The 15,741-nt window shown below is 45.7% G+C and overlaps 1 protein-coding gene across 1 annotated transcript; it reads left to right on the top strand.

Moving 5' to 3' along the window:
* Positions 1 to 11,534: 11,534 nt before the first annotated feature.
* LOC123087945 (uncharacterized) lies at positions 11,535 to 13,354 on the top strand. Its single transcript, XM_044510061.1, has 2 exons — positions 11,535 to 11,688; positions 11,769 to 13,354. The coding sequence occupies exons 1-2, from the start codon at positions 11,656 to 11,658 to the stop codon at positions 13,233 to 13,235; spliced, it is 1,500 nt and encodes a 499-aa protein (XP_044365996.1). The 5' UTR covers positions 11,535 to 11,655; the 3' UTR covers positions 13,236 to 13,354.
* The last annotated feature ends 2,387 nt before the right edge of the window (positions 13,355 to 15,741 follow it).

The raw sequence follows: 15,741 nt of genomic DNA, 5'->3' as shown, positions 1-15,741 counted from the left end.
GGTTATGTATGAAATGTCCTATCAATTACTCATGTGGTTAGACAATGGTATATTTAGGACGGGCCTTTAGGTGTTGAGACCTGGAAATTATAAAGCTGAAATTTTATTTTTAGTAATAGCCCTGTTGCCATTTTCTGGAATTTATAATTTTTTAATAGGTGTTATGCTTTACAGGTCCATGGTCCTTGTGATGCCGTCTTCTGCTGATTTACAGGTCCTTGCAGTTGTCGTTCCCATGTCTCTCTGACTTCGCGTGTGTACATGGTGAGCTCTTTTTTGTTCGTCTGTTTATTCGGTCGTTCCTAGAGAATGTATTTCATGTGCTCTGTCTTGGTTGATAGTGTACCAAGGACGCGGAGTATGTGATCACGAGCTCACAGGAGCTCGGAATCACAGCCGTCCAGAATCGCTGTAAGATACGTAACATTTAATGAATGTGCCATTTGGCGGGATCACGCGGAGCGGGGGAAAAAAATGGGGTACGCTCATATAGTGGCCTGACATGTGGGCCTGCCGAAACGGAAGTGTGGACGCCGTCGACGGAGTGAGGACCGAGCCGTGGATCGAAAATGGCGCCGGCGTCCTGATCCGTGGACCAGATCACCGGAAGGCTGTAGCTCCGTGAGGTCGTGCAGTAAATGCGTGTAGGTGCGCCGCGCGGTGCCAGGGCAGCTAAGCCGGGTTAGGGTTTTCTTCCCAGGCGGCGGGAGAGTGGGGATATCTACTGCGCGAACGGCGGTGGCGGTATCCAGATAGCTCGAAGTTCACCGGCGGCGATGGACTTCCTGCTGCAACCTATAAACAGGTAAGAATCCTGCTGCAACTAGATTCGCTTTCTGTTTCTGGCGGACTGCATTTCTCATTTTGTATAGTTTGTCTGGATTACACAGAACACTGCTACAGGAGGTGAATGACAACAACAGCAGTAGGGAGCCGATGCGGTTCCCGGTGAGTGCGCCGGTGAGCGCGCAGGCTGGTTTAGATGTGCCAGCGGTGGCAGCTTCAAGTGCAGACGATCATATTTGCCCTGAAGAGGCCCCGGCGGAGGCAAGAAGTGCAGACAAGGAGCAGGGTCCAGAGCAGTCGATAGAGCAATTGGACCCAAAAACCCCAGGATGGACACAAAGGTACGGCTGATTTCACTGGAAATTCATGATGAATTACAGTTAGAGTATTAGAATGAATAGAAGAAAAAATGTGAACAGTAGCATAATCTAAGATGTAAGTACAGATTCAGAAAGTGGAAATTACATATTGAATTGTTACTTGGTTGATGGAAAAATTAGTGATGGGAGGCGGCTATGAGGGGATATTAAGCAATAAGTTGTGTCCTATGTCAGTCATGCGAAAATCAATTTCAGGTAAATGAATCCACATATATGTAAAACTTGGTTGCCATTTGAGCAGACAGCATGCATAAGCTGCTGTTCTAGTGAGGGCACACCAGAAAGCAAATAGGTTCAGAACAGATACACCCCAATAGGTTCAGAACAGATGCATATTACCTTTCTGTGGAAATTAGAGAGTCACCTGAATACTTTGTTATGCATACATTCAGTTTTTCAAGGCTAAACAAACAAACTTATATGTACTTGTTTGCACTGTGAGCAGAGTGCGTCTGGGTGCTGCTGCTCCATTCAGGCCTCCTTCTGCAGATAGAATAACAGCGTTCGAGAAGACCGTACGCCAATTTGCAGAGGACCCAGGGGACATTGTTATTATTCCAAAAATATGAACATCATTCGACACACTCGGTGAAGCATACGACTTTTACAATTTATATTCTTGGGAAAAAGGTTTTGGCATCTGATATGGAAAGAGCAGGCTGAATGTGAACCGGACGAAGTGCATGCAGGAGATAGTGTGTGAATGTGCGGTATGTCAAATCATATTGCAGATATGAACATGTGAGGATTTATGTTGTAATGGGGAAGCATCATGTGGTATGTACTGACTGATTTGTGTGTGTTTATTTTTTGATTTGATTGGCAGGGGAAGGCAATTGTTGAGAACACACGGTCCTGTCGCTGTCAATGCCCCACACTCGTAAGGTTGTTGCGTTCCAAGGACAATGGTTGGTACATAGCAGAGCATCGGGATGTGTACAACCATGCGTTGACTCACACTTATGGACAAACACTCCACTGGCCATCGCACAAGCATATTGATCAGTACAGCAGGGACCTTGTGAAGCAGCTAAGGCAAAATAATGTCAATCTGGCAAAAGTGTACAACATCCTCGGGAGCTTGTTTGGTAAGATGGAGAATGTACCATTCACGAAGAGAGCTCTGCAGAATCTGTGTCGAAAGATAAGCCATGAGCAGGCAGAGGACGATGTTAGGAAAAAATGGAGGTATTCCAAGAACATTGTTCAAAGGACCCCCAGTTCACTTATCGGGTTCAAGCAGACAATGATGGAAGAATCAGCACTTTGATGTGGGCAACAGGCAACAGCAGGCTACAATACAGTTTCTTTGTTGATGTTGTTACCTTCGATACAACTTACCGGACAAACCTGTATGACATGCCGTTTGGTTTATTTGTGGGGGTGAACAATCATTTCCAGAGCATAATCCTTGCTGGAGTATTGGTGCGAAGTGAAACAGTTGAAACATTTGAGTGGGCATCCGCACAATTCATTAGGATAATGGGTGGTAAGGCACCGCAAACGATATTGATAGGTAAGTAAACGTAAGATTTGATAGTAAACAAGTTTTGGTATAATTGGATGACAAAGAATCCAGAAAACCTGATGTTTTGACTAATCTGTACATGTGTAGATCAGAACAGGGCTATGGAGGTTGCCATACAGAATGTGATGCCTGGCACAGCTCACCGATGGTGCAAGTGGCATGTGCTAAAGAAGGCAAAGGAGTCACTTGGACCATTGTACTTGAAAAATAGTGATTTCTGTCCCGAGTTCCACAAGGTTGTCAATCACATGTTAACCATAGAGGAGTTTGAGGAAGGCTGGAAATATCTTATAGAGAAATACAACTTGACGAGCCACGACTACATGACTAATTTGTACGAGATAAGGCACAAGTGGGCGAAGCCATACTCAAAGGAGTGTTCTGTGCAAAGATGACTAGCACTCAACGGAGTGAAAGTGCTAACCACATGTTAAAGAACTATGTGCCACCTGGTAGCCCAATGCATATCTTTGTCAGGAAGTATATGAGCTTAATATTTGACCGGGAAGGAGAAGAAAATTATGAGGAGAAGCGGACAACAATAGTAAGCACGCTCTCTCCATGTGACATCTTGGTATGGTTGATTTACAAACTAAGTAATTGAAAGCATGCAGTCGTTTTGTTGCTTAACCAGGGGAGGCCACTTATGCGAGCAAATTTTGCTATAGAGAGGCATGCAGGGAAAATATAAACAAGGGCCATGTTTGAGCAATTCAGGCATATATTGTATGAGTGCGGTGCGTATCAGGTTGAGGAAATTGACAAAGGGAAAAATTACCATGCAATACATACCGATGCAGCGCGGAGGGAGAAGTGGTGTAAAACATCAGACAAAATATCGGTTATGGAAGGAGGGGATGAGTTTGACTGCGAGTGTGGACAATTTGCACACATGGGCCTGCTGTGTAGCCATGTACTAAAGGTGGTTTTCCATGACCAGGAAATTTACTCTCGTCAGCATTATCAAAATATTATGTTAGATAAAAACACTAAGAAGTGTGTCCTATGTTCATTCTGACAAATGCAGGTAATGGACGTCATCCATTTCACGGAGTCTTCATTCTGAAGCAGTGGACTCGAGATGCAAGAGATATCCTTCCAGCACACCTAACACAATACCAGCGGGACAATGCTCAAGAAAACCCATTCAGTTTCCGTCATTTCAACATGTATATGCAAGCCATGGAACTTGTCCGAATGGGAGACTGCAGTGTGGCGGTGTACGAGCATTTGATTTCATTGTTCAAACACTATGCATCAGAGATGAAGCCATTCACAGAAGTGCGAGATGGTTTGGGCTTGGAAGACAGGTTAGGGGATAATATGAAGGCCCCATTAACGCCATGTGTAGGAACAGAAGGTACACATATTACTATTGAGGATGGTGAATGCAACTCAGCAAACGAGTCTGGAAATGTGTTGGCAACCTTGTTGCCGCCGGCTAAACGGAAGCAAGTGGGAAGACCAACCACCAGTAGGGAGAAAGCTCCATATGAGGGTTTAAGTAAGAGAACACGATTTTGTGGAATATGCAGGCAGCAAGGACACAAACCCACGACCTGCCCTGAGCGCGGGGATGCGCCGAAACAGCCTTGTAAGCCGGGGAGATGCAAGAACTGCGGCGTTGAAGGGCACCGCCGGAACAATTGCCACAAGGCTGCAGAACTCAGGCTGACATAATGATCTAGAAACTAATGCATCAGCCAGTGCTAAACGAGAACAACCTCCTTTAAGGTTGTAAAAGAACTTGTAATATGTTTGAATTATGACTGAACGATTACTAGCTGTAACTGTTTAAGTTGATTGATTCTGTCGGCGCTGTGTTTTCTGAATTTTATGACTTCTGTGCACATGGTTGTGCTAAACTAGTTGATGCTTACCATGTATGCATGAATCATGTCTGAACAATTGCGTTAGTTGGTTTTCCAGCACATGTGGCAGCCTCCCATATAGGTACCTACCAGTTTTATTGCTGCCCTGGGGAAATAAGTACATGCAGATGACAACTGTTCTGTCAGCAGTTGGACGGGGGGTGCGCGGGCTTCTGTTTGAAATTTGAACCATAAAAGCGGGACTTTGGGTGTGTATGTGTACAAATGGGGGCTGCGGCCCATTCCGTCCTCTTCCGCCTGATCCGCCGCGGTAGTAACTGACGGAGTGAACTGAGCTCTGGGCCATGTCCTATTTCTGTAAATAAGAGGCAGGATCACAATCCTCATTCTAGCACATATCGCGAGATGCATAAATGGTCCGGATTCCAGGAGCCTGTGAGCTTGGGATCACACTAGCATTTTCGGTGTATCTTGCTTTTCCTTCTTACTGTCGGGGAGATGGATATATATAGATTCTAGGCATGTCCTGGGTCCCTGCAAAGGAGTTCTTTTTTGTGCCTTCCTTTATTTATTTGGTACCTTGCTCTTTTCCACTATCAATCAGGAGGCAAATTTGGCATCAACCACTGTCTTCCTCTTTGCATAGGTGGTTTTGTTATTTTATTTGATACATAGGTGCTAAAAGACGAGTAGTGAGTCGGTGGCAGGGTAGTCAGGATGGGTCTATCTAATTATATAAGTGTGTTGTTGGTCTGCTCCCTTTCATTTATCCTGATTCTGCGCTTAAATGAATTAACTCATATTCGTATTTATGCAGTGCACCAATGTGGTATTGCAGTACCAATGCGCTCTATTTACCCATGTAGAAATGTTTTATCGATCGAATAGTTTCTCTATATATTGCAGTTAGTTAGTCATTTATGTCCTTTTCAAATAATTCCATCATTCTACCCAATATCTCATGCTCATCTTCACCATGGAAAAGATAGGCTTATGCATCTTGTTGTGTTGACTATAGCAGTAGGTATGTGTTACGGGCTTAAATTCTTGATTATTTCTATTTGCTTTTTGTTAACCTGAAGTTGGTGTCTTGGAGTTGCTGACTAGGAAACCTTTGGTAGTGTTAGTCCTTTTATTTGGGGACATCGTTTCAGTTTGCTGTAGAGTGAGCATGTCTGCAGTAAGGCTTGAGTTTAGCGTATCACATTTCATCTTATCAATCTCAAAACTAGAAACAGAAGTTTCCTCGAATCATTTGAGAATTGTCCTCCTGGTTATTGAGAAATTGCATGATGTATAAATATAGACTGCTATCCAGCAACCCAATGTTGGCGTTAGCCAATAGGCATGCATCAGGCCAGTAGGTATTGTGGTGTCACTCTAATTGGTAACTTCACATGTAGTTGTATGTTTGTATTTTGAGTGACCCATATTCTTCTCTCGCATTCTTTCTTTTAATGGTATGGAATTTCCTAATATTAATATTGTTACAAACAAAAATAAATAACACAAAAACATCAATTGATGCAAAGAAATACCATTCCAGAATGCCAGTTCTTTTCAGAAGTGTCCTTTAATTAATAGACTGCAGTCATTATTATGATTTGGATGCCGGCAACTTCCAACTAATCATATCACCAATCTATATTTGAGTTGTGTTCATAGTCTAGAAACAAGGCAAAGTATTGAAGCACATCCTACTTATTTCTCCGAACCTGTTGTAGTCTTGCTTTCCTTGATATTCTTGTTCTTCCTTATCAGTGTAAATATATTTGCTTTCCTCGATATTCCTGTTCTTCCTTATCAGTGTAAATATATTTGCTTTCCTTGACATTCCTTTTCTTCCTTATCATCTCTCCGTGTGTGTCTGTGTGAGTAAGTGAGTGAGTGGAAGTGAAAGTGCATTGTCTGCAATTGGTGCTTTCAATAGTAGGCACCATGTTACCAATGGAAAATAATATGCATTTACTGTTTTCCCTTGAGTGACAATGGAGTTGGATACTCTCTCTTTGGAAATATATTCCCTGTTTTCTGTTTTTCCTTCCATGTAGTTTCATCCTTTAAAATGAGAATTTCTTTATAAAACAGTAGTTACTCGAGAACATGTCACATGAAATTTATATTGATTGGGTAGAGCCATTGGTTATTGAAAGCTACAATCTTAGTTGAGCTACCTTTTGGCTGAAAAAATATAGGTCTCACATCATTGGACTCTACTCGAACAAAATTCTTAGTGTATTGGACTCTGATTATTTATTTATATGGATTGGTTTCTATGTTGTGCTGATGAGGACTCTTTGATCATCTAATTGATTTGTGTTGTTGAGTCATAAACATTTGAAGCAATGAAGTCACATGACAAAGTAATTTTAAGTTCTATGCTTTTGAGGTCCGGCTCATAGGACAAGCTATAATCTGGAGACAGAATGTTTTGCAAATGCAGAGTATCAGATAATGGTGTTGTATTGTTCTATTCATGACCCTGCACATGATTACAAGTATGTTGGCTAACATGATATATCCTTGAGCAGATATTGCAACACGCAAGTAAATTGGATGGACAGGCGGCTCTATAGAGATATCTATCTAATAGTCTACTATATAGTTTAGTGTTATGTTGTGTAAAACAGTGTAAATAAATTATCCAGAACCGCCACTATGGCGTACCCTTAGTGTTGTACTGAATCTATACTTTTGATATCATGCTATTGCTGCACATGTATAGAAAATGCATAAATGGCATGCAATGAATCTTCATGCTTTGTCCTAGATCAATTATGTCCTGGATGTGTCTGTATCAATGCAATGCTTCTGATATAAACTTGATATATTAGATTGATATAAACACACAATTGCATTATGCTATTTTTATATTTGCAATGCTTCAATGACCAGACGATTATACCCGCCAGCGGTGCTGCCGGGTGCGGCAAGCCGCATTTCCTAACTAGTTGATAAAATAGGAGCAGGTAAAAGAGATGAAATAGTTGAAAACTTTTGGTACTCTAAATCACTGGCGGAGCTACCAGAAGATCACACTGGGGGGGGGGGGGGGGGGGGGGGGGGTGTGGCGAAACAAAAATCTTCAGTGATGGGTCTCTCAAGTGTTGTGCTGTTGTTGGAAGAGTGGTACTTTCTCATCTTTGTGCCTCTTCCTCTCTGCTTCTCTGTGTAAGCTTGCTCTTCCTTCCTAGTTCAAGTCCACAATATTGCTTGCGTACCTAAGGCATGCAACGCTCTTGCTATATATGCCCTTGCCACCCTCTTCAAGAACGAGAGGAGGCAAGATTGCAAACCCGGGAAATGCAATAGCATTCTGGAAGTGGTGTGAGTGACACTTCTCTTGGTGCACCTTTGCGGACGGGACGACATTACCGCTTACAACATCGGAACGAGCTTTTTGAAAAATATTGTAATTTCTATGTACTACTGAAATTGCTGAAATATTTTGGCTCGAAGGTAAATATTTTAGCATCCACTGAATTAATGAAATTCAATGGTTTCATCGAAATCTCACTGAAAGTGAAAACTATGGTCACAGGTCATCGTAGCCACGTACATGTTCTGAAAATCATGGCATGGCGAGAACAAGAGGTTGTTGTGGGCATCAATCTTGTTCTTCATTCCAAAATTCTCAAATGCATGGAGAAGCCCTGGGCTCTCAAGAGCGCCAACATTTTCACATACAGACTACGTGCAAAAAGCAATGACAGGAAGGGATTTTGTCTAGACGAGATCATGACGCGGTGAACTTTGTGGCCAACACAACCATCTTCTTGATCAGACATAAAGAAAAGATAATGCTGTGGACCTTGAGACTGATGACCATCTTCTTGTCTAAACTACATCATTTTTCCTTTTTGTTTATGTTAATGTTGATGATGTTTGAAAAAATGTTTGAAAATTTAAAACCTTCTTGTTTTTCCAAACGTTTACATTTTGTAAATGATAATGAAATTATAAAAAGTATACAATTTTATTTTAAAATGTCCATGTTTCCTTTACCCGGCATAAGAGGTTGCCTCCACCCGGTATAAGAGCAACTCCAGCCATCCCCCCCGCCCCGGCAGGGGCCAGAAAAAAGCACCGCTTGGGGGCGAATCGGCGATATTTTCGTCGTGGGGGCGATTGGCTTCCCAGCCGCCACCCCCAGGTCGCCCCCAGACGCCCTTTTTGTAAATATGTTTAAAAATACATTGGACCAAAATTCGGCAAACACGACATAGACTTGGCGATACTTAGGCGTTCCACAATTTTTACATATAGAAAACATATAATCTACTAAAAGAAGAAAACAAAGGGCTGCTGCCGCGTCTACAGGTCGAAGAACTTGCTAAAGGCGTCGTAGTCGCCGCCGTCGTCGTCCTCCTTCTCCTTCTTCACACCGCGGCCGCCACTGCTGGACCCCTACCCGGGGTCGCCCAGGTGGACTGGTTTGGCCGGAGACGATGCCTCGTGGTCGCTGTCCTCGAGGACGACGACGCCTCCTCGTCGCGGCCATGGCGCCGTGCGGCGATCTCCTCTAGGGCGCGGCTTGACGAGGCGGGAGGTAGGGGCCGAGGGCGGCGCGCGGGTGAGCCGGCCGAGCGGCGTTTCCACGGGCTCGCCCTTGACGCTGACGAGCGCTGGCGACCCGGAGGAGTGGGAGGAGGATCGGGAGGAGGAGGAGGAGGACCCGCCCAGCATGCGCCTCGGCAGTCACGGGCCGCCACTCCAGTGGGGGGCCGGGGCTGCCGGGTACTCGAGCGGCGGATCGTTGCCGCCCTTGAGGTACTCGAGGACGGTGCGGAGCGTGCGGCCGGGGACACCCCACCACAGGCGGCGACCGTCGTTGTTTTTGCGCCCCTTACAATCGGCGCGTTGTTGATGGAGGCAAGCCGCTCCGCCTGCCGGCGTTCAAAGTACACCACCCACTACTCGTGGTTGCCGGCGTCGTACTCTGGGAGGTCCCGCTCCTCATCCGACAGATAGGCCCACAAACACTCGATCTTGGCGTGGAAGTAGCCGGGGTGTTCGACGTCGGGCAGCGGGGGGACTGGGATGCCCCCGGTGCTGAGCCTCCACCGCCCTGGTGCGCGCATGTCAGGGGGCACCGGGTAGTTCGCCTCGTGCAGGAGCTTGGCTTCCCACTCGTGCAGAGAGCGGCGGGAGAAGTCGTTGACCGCCGCGTCATCGCCGAGGAACCGTTCACCCATCGGCTGGGCGTGCACGCGGTGGCTAGACGGGGAGAGAGAGAAAGAGAGGGCGTTGGCGGCAAGAGGGGGGGGGGGCTATGGGCGGGTGCGTCCACCGACGAGGGAGGGGCGGCTTTTATAGCGGCTAGGGGAGGGGGGGAATGTGTGTACGCGTGTCGGGAAGGGGCGCGTAGCCGCACTACGCCGCATGTGAGGAATCAATGGAAGGCTGACTGGCGGTAGCCTTGGCATTGATTCGCCGTGGGAAACCGAGGCGATGAGCACGACGAGGCGCGGGGGTCGCTGACTTGGCGGACCCACCGTTCTTCGCGCCAATAATGATTGCCCCGACGCCCCCCGACGTCCCGCAGCGCGTCGGGTTCGGCTGGTTCCACCGGCGCCAGTTTTGGGCCTAACCGGCGAAAATTGTGCTCCTGAGGACGCGACTGGACCATTTTTTCAGCCCGGCGCTAAAATATGGCCTTAGGGGCTTGTTGGGGTGCGGCTGGAGATGCTCTAATAAAAAAGGAAACTTATCATTGCTGCAGGCCGCCATCCCCTGCGGCAACCCCCTTACCCCTCCCCTGCTGGCCGAAATCACTATTCTGACCTTTTCAGCAATCTTTGCCACAAAGTGAACTCGACATGAAAGTATTTCACGATCTGACCCTTTTAGCAATGCCATAGCCCGTGACGTTTCTTCTCCATACAAAAACGCCGAAGTAGCTCGCGTTTTAGACCCACATACGAACGCCAAGCTAGCTAGCGCTTCCGACCCACATGGAAACGCCACCTAGGCAGAAACGCCATGATCATTGGCGTTTGCGGCATAAACTCCCCCATGTATGCACTGCACTATGCCGGCCATATGCTAAACTATGCCAGCCATCAACGTACGGCCGACACAACATATGAGCTGCATGCACTGCACTACGCCGCATTGCAAACAATGATAAAATAATATTTAAGAATACAGGAACCGTGTGAAGTTGGTTGCCAGATTATCGCCAAGTTTGTCTGCCTGTGCCTTTTCCTCCTGCTCACGCTAACCCAACTGGTAACAGTTTTGACTTGCAAGCCCTAATCATGCACCTCACGTTGTTTGTTTGCTAGCTAGCTTATTATTATATAGTCCGGGTGAGAGTTCATTCAGAAAGGGGACGGCGGCGGGAGTTTATGCTACAAACGCCAATGATCATGGCGTTTCTGCGTGGGCGGAAACGCCAATGTGCTTGGCGTTTCCATATGGGTCGGAAGCGCTAGCCAGCTTGGTGTTCGTATGTGGGTCTGAAACGCGAGCTACTTGGACGTTTTTGTATGGAGAAGAAACGCCACGGGCTGTGGCGTTGCTAAAAGGGTTAGATTGTGAAATACTTTCATGTCGAGTTCATTTTGTGACAAAGATTGTTAAAAAGGTCAGAATAGTGATTTCGTCCTCCCCTGCTCCGATGTCGGCCACCACACCAGCACTTTCGTCCTCCTTCATCCGCTGCGACACCCCCATCCCACCCCTGCCGTACGTCGCCGGCCACCAACACTCCTCCGCCGCCGTCCCCTGCGATAGCACCCCACCGCACCCCTGCCGTCCGCCGCTGACCACCACGACTCTCCTTGGTGGCCACTACTCCGCTGCCTGGGCTATTATGACTGGCTACGTTTTGGCCGGAATAGTTTTGAAGGAGTTGGAGGCCGAAGAAGAGTTGATTTCCTTGTGCAATACGGGTTGTGAGGAGATCCGTTGCGGTTTGTGCAGGCACCGCAGTTCAAGGAGTAATTTTTAAATATTTGTTCCTAGCTTGTCTGTTGAGGAGGTATAATCCGGATCCTCCTCCTTTCAGGATTTGTAACTCCGGCCTAAATAAATAGAGGAGCCGTTGTCACAGACCCGATAAGATCAAACTGATCAGCCTAGGCGTTCCGAAATCAATCAAGGCCAGTTGCTCATCCGATCAGCCATGAAGAACAAAAGCGGTCGCCGAAGACGCAATGTAAGCTTTTCTCTCTTGCTCTTGATGTTTCTCCTTCATGTAAGGCTCATCCTCAAAAGGCTGATTGTTTACTGTTCCAGCAAAATGCGCACCAAAAAACAACTCGAAACAAAGCCGCTGCTGGCGATGGGAACGAAGACATGCTTAGCAAGCTGCCCAACGACCTTTTGCTCAACATTCTGGAGAGGGTGGACACGCTAGACGCGATAAGGACCTGTGTCCTATCCAAGCAAATGCTGAAGCTCCCCACCATGTTCTCGCGGTTCTTCCTAAGTGTCAGTTCCGTTCCAGCCTACCATGACAAAGCTCGTGTGTCCAGCCTCAGCGTCAGCGACATGCTCCGAACCAACAGTGCTCTGGCTCATGTAACGGATAACTTCTTGAGCACAAGGAGCACGGAGGTCGCCATCTGCAAACTCAAAATCAGATTCATTCTGATGCAGCGTGACTCCTTAGTCATTGGCAACTCTGTTGCCCGCGCCATGGCAACCCAGAAGGTTGATGCAACCGAGTTTGAGATTGTGACAGAGAAGGCTTACAAGATCTGCTCTTCTGATGATCTCCTCCAGTACGGGAAGCAATTCAATGATTTTATCGGTGCTTGTCCGGATGCATTTGCCGGCCTTAGGTGCCTCTGGCTGCGCAATATGAGGTTTGGTGAACTAGACATCCCCAACATCCTGAGCACCTGCAAGCTCTTGGAGTCTTTGCGCTTAACCCATTGCGACTCAGGGATCCATTCCGTGGTGCAAGTAGAGCATGCTCGACTTATTGAGCTCGAGGTTGACAATGGGAAATTTGAGAGAGTTGAGCTCACATGTCTGCCAAAACTCGAACAAGTGACCTATAATAATTGGTTCTCTTATGAAGATCCCATGTATTTTGGTTTTGTGCCACAACTTTCAAAGCTGAGCCTTATTAAAACTGGCTCCCGTTTGCAAAAGACCCTTGAGTTAAGTCAGTTCCTTGTTAATGTTCCTTCCATAAGCGATCTCCATCTGGATTTTAGAAGTGAAAATATTTGGGTTATCCCAGAAAGCCCGGAACTGCTCACCCCTGTGCTCAGCAAACTACAGCTTGTGAATCTGGATCATCTTCCCGAAGGATGTGATTTAGCTTGGACAATGTTTATTCTTGAAGCTGCACCCTCCCTAAAAGAGCTGTGCATCACAGTATGGGATCGTTGCTGCATAATGTTCACAGGCACAGAGTTCCGGAAGGAAAATGGTTTGTGCGACAAGGCAGACGTGAAGTGGAAGCCATATGCCCCTGGTTTCAAGCACAAGAATCTGGTTAAGCTCGCCATCTATGGCTTTCAGCCCGACGACAACTTTGTGCGATACATCAGGTGTCTCGCGGAAGCTGCGGTTAATATGGCAGAGATATCTCTGCATGACCGGAAGGTGTGTGGGCGCTGTGGTGACTTGGATCTTGAGGTCCAGGTCAAGGTTTGTCCATCGAGATATCCGCGGACCGCTGAGGAGAAGAGCCAGGTAACTGAGGTGTTGGGTTTGGCTTCGCGGGCTGTAGTTCACTTCCGGTCCTAATTGAAAAATGATTTACTATGAAGAAACCTTCAGTTGAAGCTTGTACCAAGTGTCTAAGACTCAAGTTGCGAAATCTGTACTCTTGCTTTCCCTTCAGTTGAAGCTTGTACTATTGCCTAATCGAGGAAATGTTTATCAAGTCAAAAGGTATCTGTGGCACCTTTTTTTAATGTTCAAAACCAAGCGATTGATGCAGTTGAATAAGTTGGCGTGTTTCAAAAAAAAGAAAAAGAAAAAACAGCGATAACAGTACTTTTTTTTTGAGAAATTAAAGTACATCGTTTGGTACCTAATAACAACAAATGGCTAACTGGGCTACTGCCTACTGGCCTATAATAAGATCACCATGTGCGATTCCTCGACCACCAGCCATCGGTGGTCTGCCTGCCCTTCGAGGCCTCAGTTTGATTGGGATCAAGGTTTTGGTTACCGAATGAGGCAATTTTACCGAGGAGGACTGGTAAATGTGGTTACCACGGTTACCGAGAAATACTGAGAATATTTCGAGCGGATTTTATTATTAAATTTTGAATTCAAATAAGTGAATGAACGAACATTCGAACCAGAGACCTCTCAAAACAGAAACTAGGTTGCTACCAACACGCCAAAACCAACTCTCATGGCATTAATTAGATCCTACGTACTTTACTGTAAATCGAGTGTTTAAATTAAAAAAGTTCAAACAAATGGTATTTTTTGCTCGGTATGGTGATTTACCAGGGGCACGGAAATATGCGGTAACCATGGAAAATCTTGAAATTTCAACCGGTAACCAAAACCTTGGTTGGGATGCGGGCCAGGCTGTCGTTCTGTTGCTGGCCGCTAAGATTGTCCAAGATGGCGCATCCTAACCAGCCTGTGCGCGTCGTTCTTCTGCTCAAGACCTCCTCCGGCATGCCTGCAGGTCCCCTTCGCCTCTGACTGCTCTCTTTCCGTTGGGACGCTGGTCGGGCTGTTGTTCCATTCTGCCACCAGAATCCAAGATCGTCTAGGAAGGCACAACATACGAGGCCTTTGCGTGATGTTGCTCTGGTTCGCGGCGCAAAGATAACCTTTCATGTTCCACAAAGACTTCACCTTTGGGAGTGGTAGGTCAGCTTATCAGTTGAGCACCTCGGCGCTTACGTATGAATAGCACTGTTAATATGCCTCCATGTGCTCTGTAATCCAAATTCAGTGGGAAACACGTAATTCAAATTCAGTGGGATGGCCGTGGCAGAGGATGGCCTAACTCCCGGTGTCTGGGGCACCTTCGCCTCTTTGTCAGGCTGCAGGTCGACAACTCTGTATGTTGATAATAGAGTTTCATTTTGGAGGTATGTTGATAGCCCATTCTATTATGATTTTCAATGTCTACATCTGCTCATCCATCCAGCCACACATATTTAGTTCTGTTGTTCTTTTGTTTGGTTCTAAGCCTGAGCTTTTCGAAGAAAGGAATCACAAGTTAATAATATTGTGATGTAGTTAATATTACTAATTTGGGAACTTCAGTGTGTAATTGGTACTTTGATTACCTCTCAATTAATCTTTCATAAAACATATTAGTAGCTCCGAAGACTGACATTTATTGCTTGGTGGCTTTGCTTTCAGTACTCCCTCCGTCTAGGTGAGTAAGTCATCTTAGGCTGTGCACCGTGACCAAGGAGGAGGAAAAAATGAGAGACATTAAAGTTTATTTGCTAATTAATAGTATTGCATGCAATGAAGTAACCACTGCATGTCGTGTTTGATAATCTCAAGTCATTAAAAACATGCACACCCTCATCTCTTATTGATTGATATGTCACGAAACAAGGAACGAGGTAGAGCGCCTAAGTGTTTTGGGATTATTTGATTTTCGTAAGATGACTTACATACCTAGACGGAGGGAGTAGTACTCTTCATGAATCATCCCTTCCCAGTTTTTGTAAACTCCAAGATAGCCATTAACACCTGATTCTATCAAATTAGTGGTTATATGCTATTTTTAAGATTCAATTTATGGAGTGTTTAGTTGACGGTTCAACGACTTTTTGGGATTATATTCTGACACAAGTTTTATTCTAACAAGTCCAATATTCATTATCACATTAATCATGCATTTCAATTGTTGCAAGCCAAGTAAAAATATTATGGATGATTTTCTTTCATTACATTTGATCCACTTACCAGGCCGTGTATTTGACTACGGTGTTATCATCTTATGATGTACCGTCATTTTGCATACCTCATGTGTGCCCATATGCTTTTATCTGTGTTTATTCTAAGAAAAATTACACCTACATGCGAACTGGCCCACATATTATGTTGCTATTTATACTTTGATACTTCCTTCAACAAAATAATTGGATCAGATATATGATGACCAGGTATTTTATCTTGGTAGGTTTTGTAGATATGTAAATTTGAGCTGCAACATTGCAAACTAAGAGCATCTCCAGCCGTTGGGCCCCCAGGGGGCGCCTAACATCGCCGCCTGGGGGTGACCCGGCGCAAAAAATGGTCCTGGGGCCGAGTTGGTCCC

This window comes from Triticum aestivum, chromosome 4A, assembly GCF_018294505.1.
Source record: "Triticum aestivum cultivar Chinese Spring chromosome 4A, IWGSC CS RefSeq v2.1, whole genome shotgun sequence".
NCBI lineage: Eukaryota > Viridiplantae > Streptophyta > Magnoliopsida > Poales > Poaceae > Triticum > Triticum aestivum.
The sequence above is the reverse complement of the archived record's forward strand: the minus strand, read 5'-3'. Positions and strand labels throughout refer to the sequence as shown.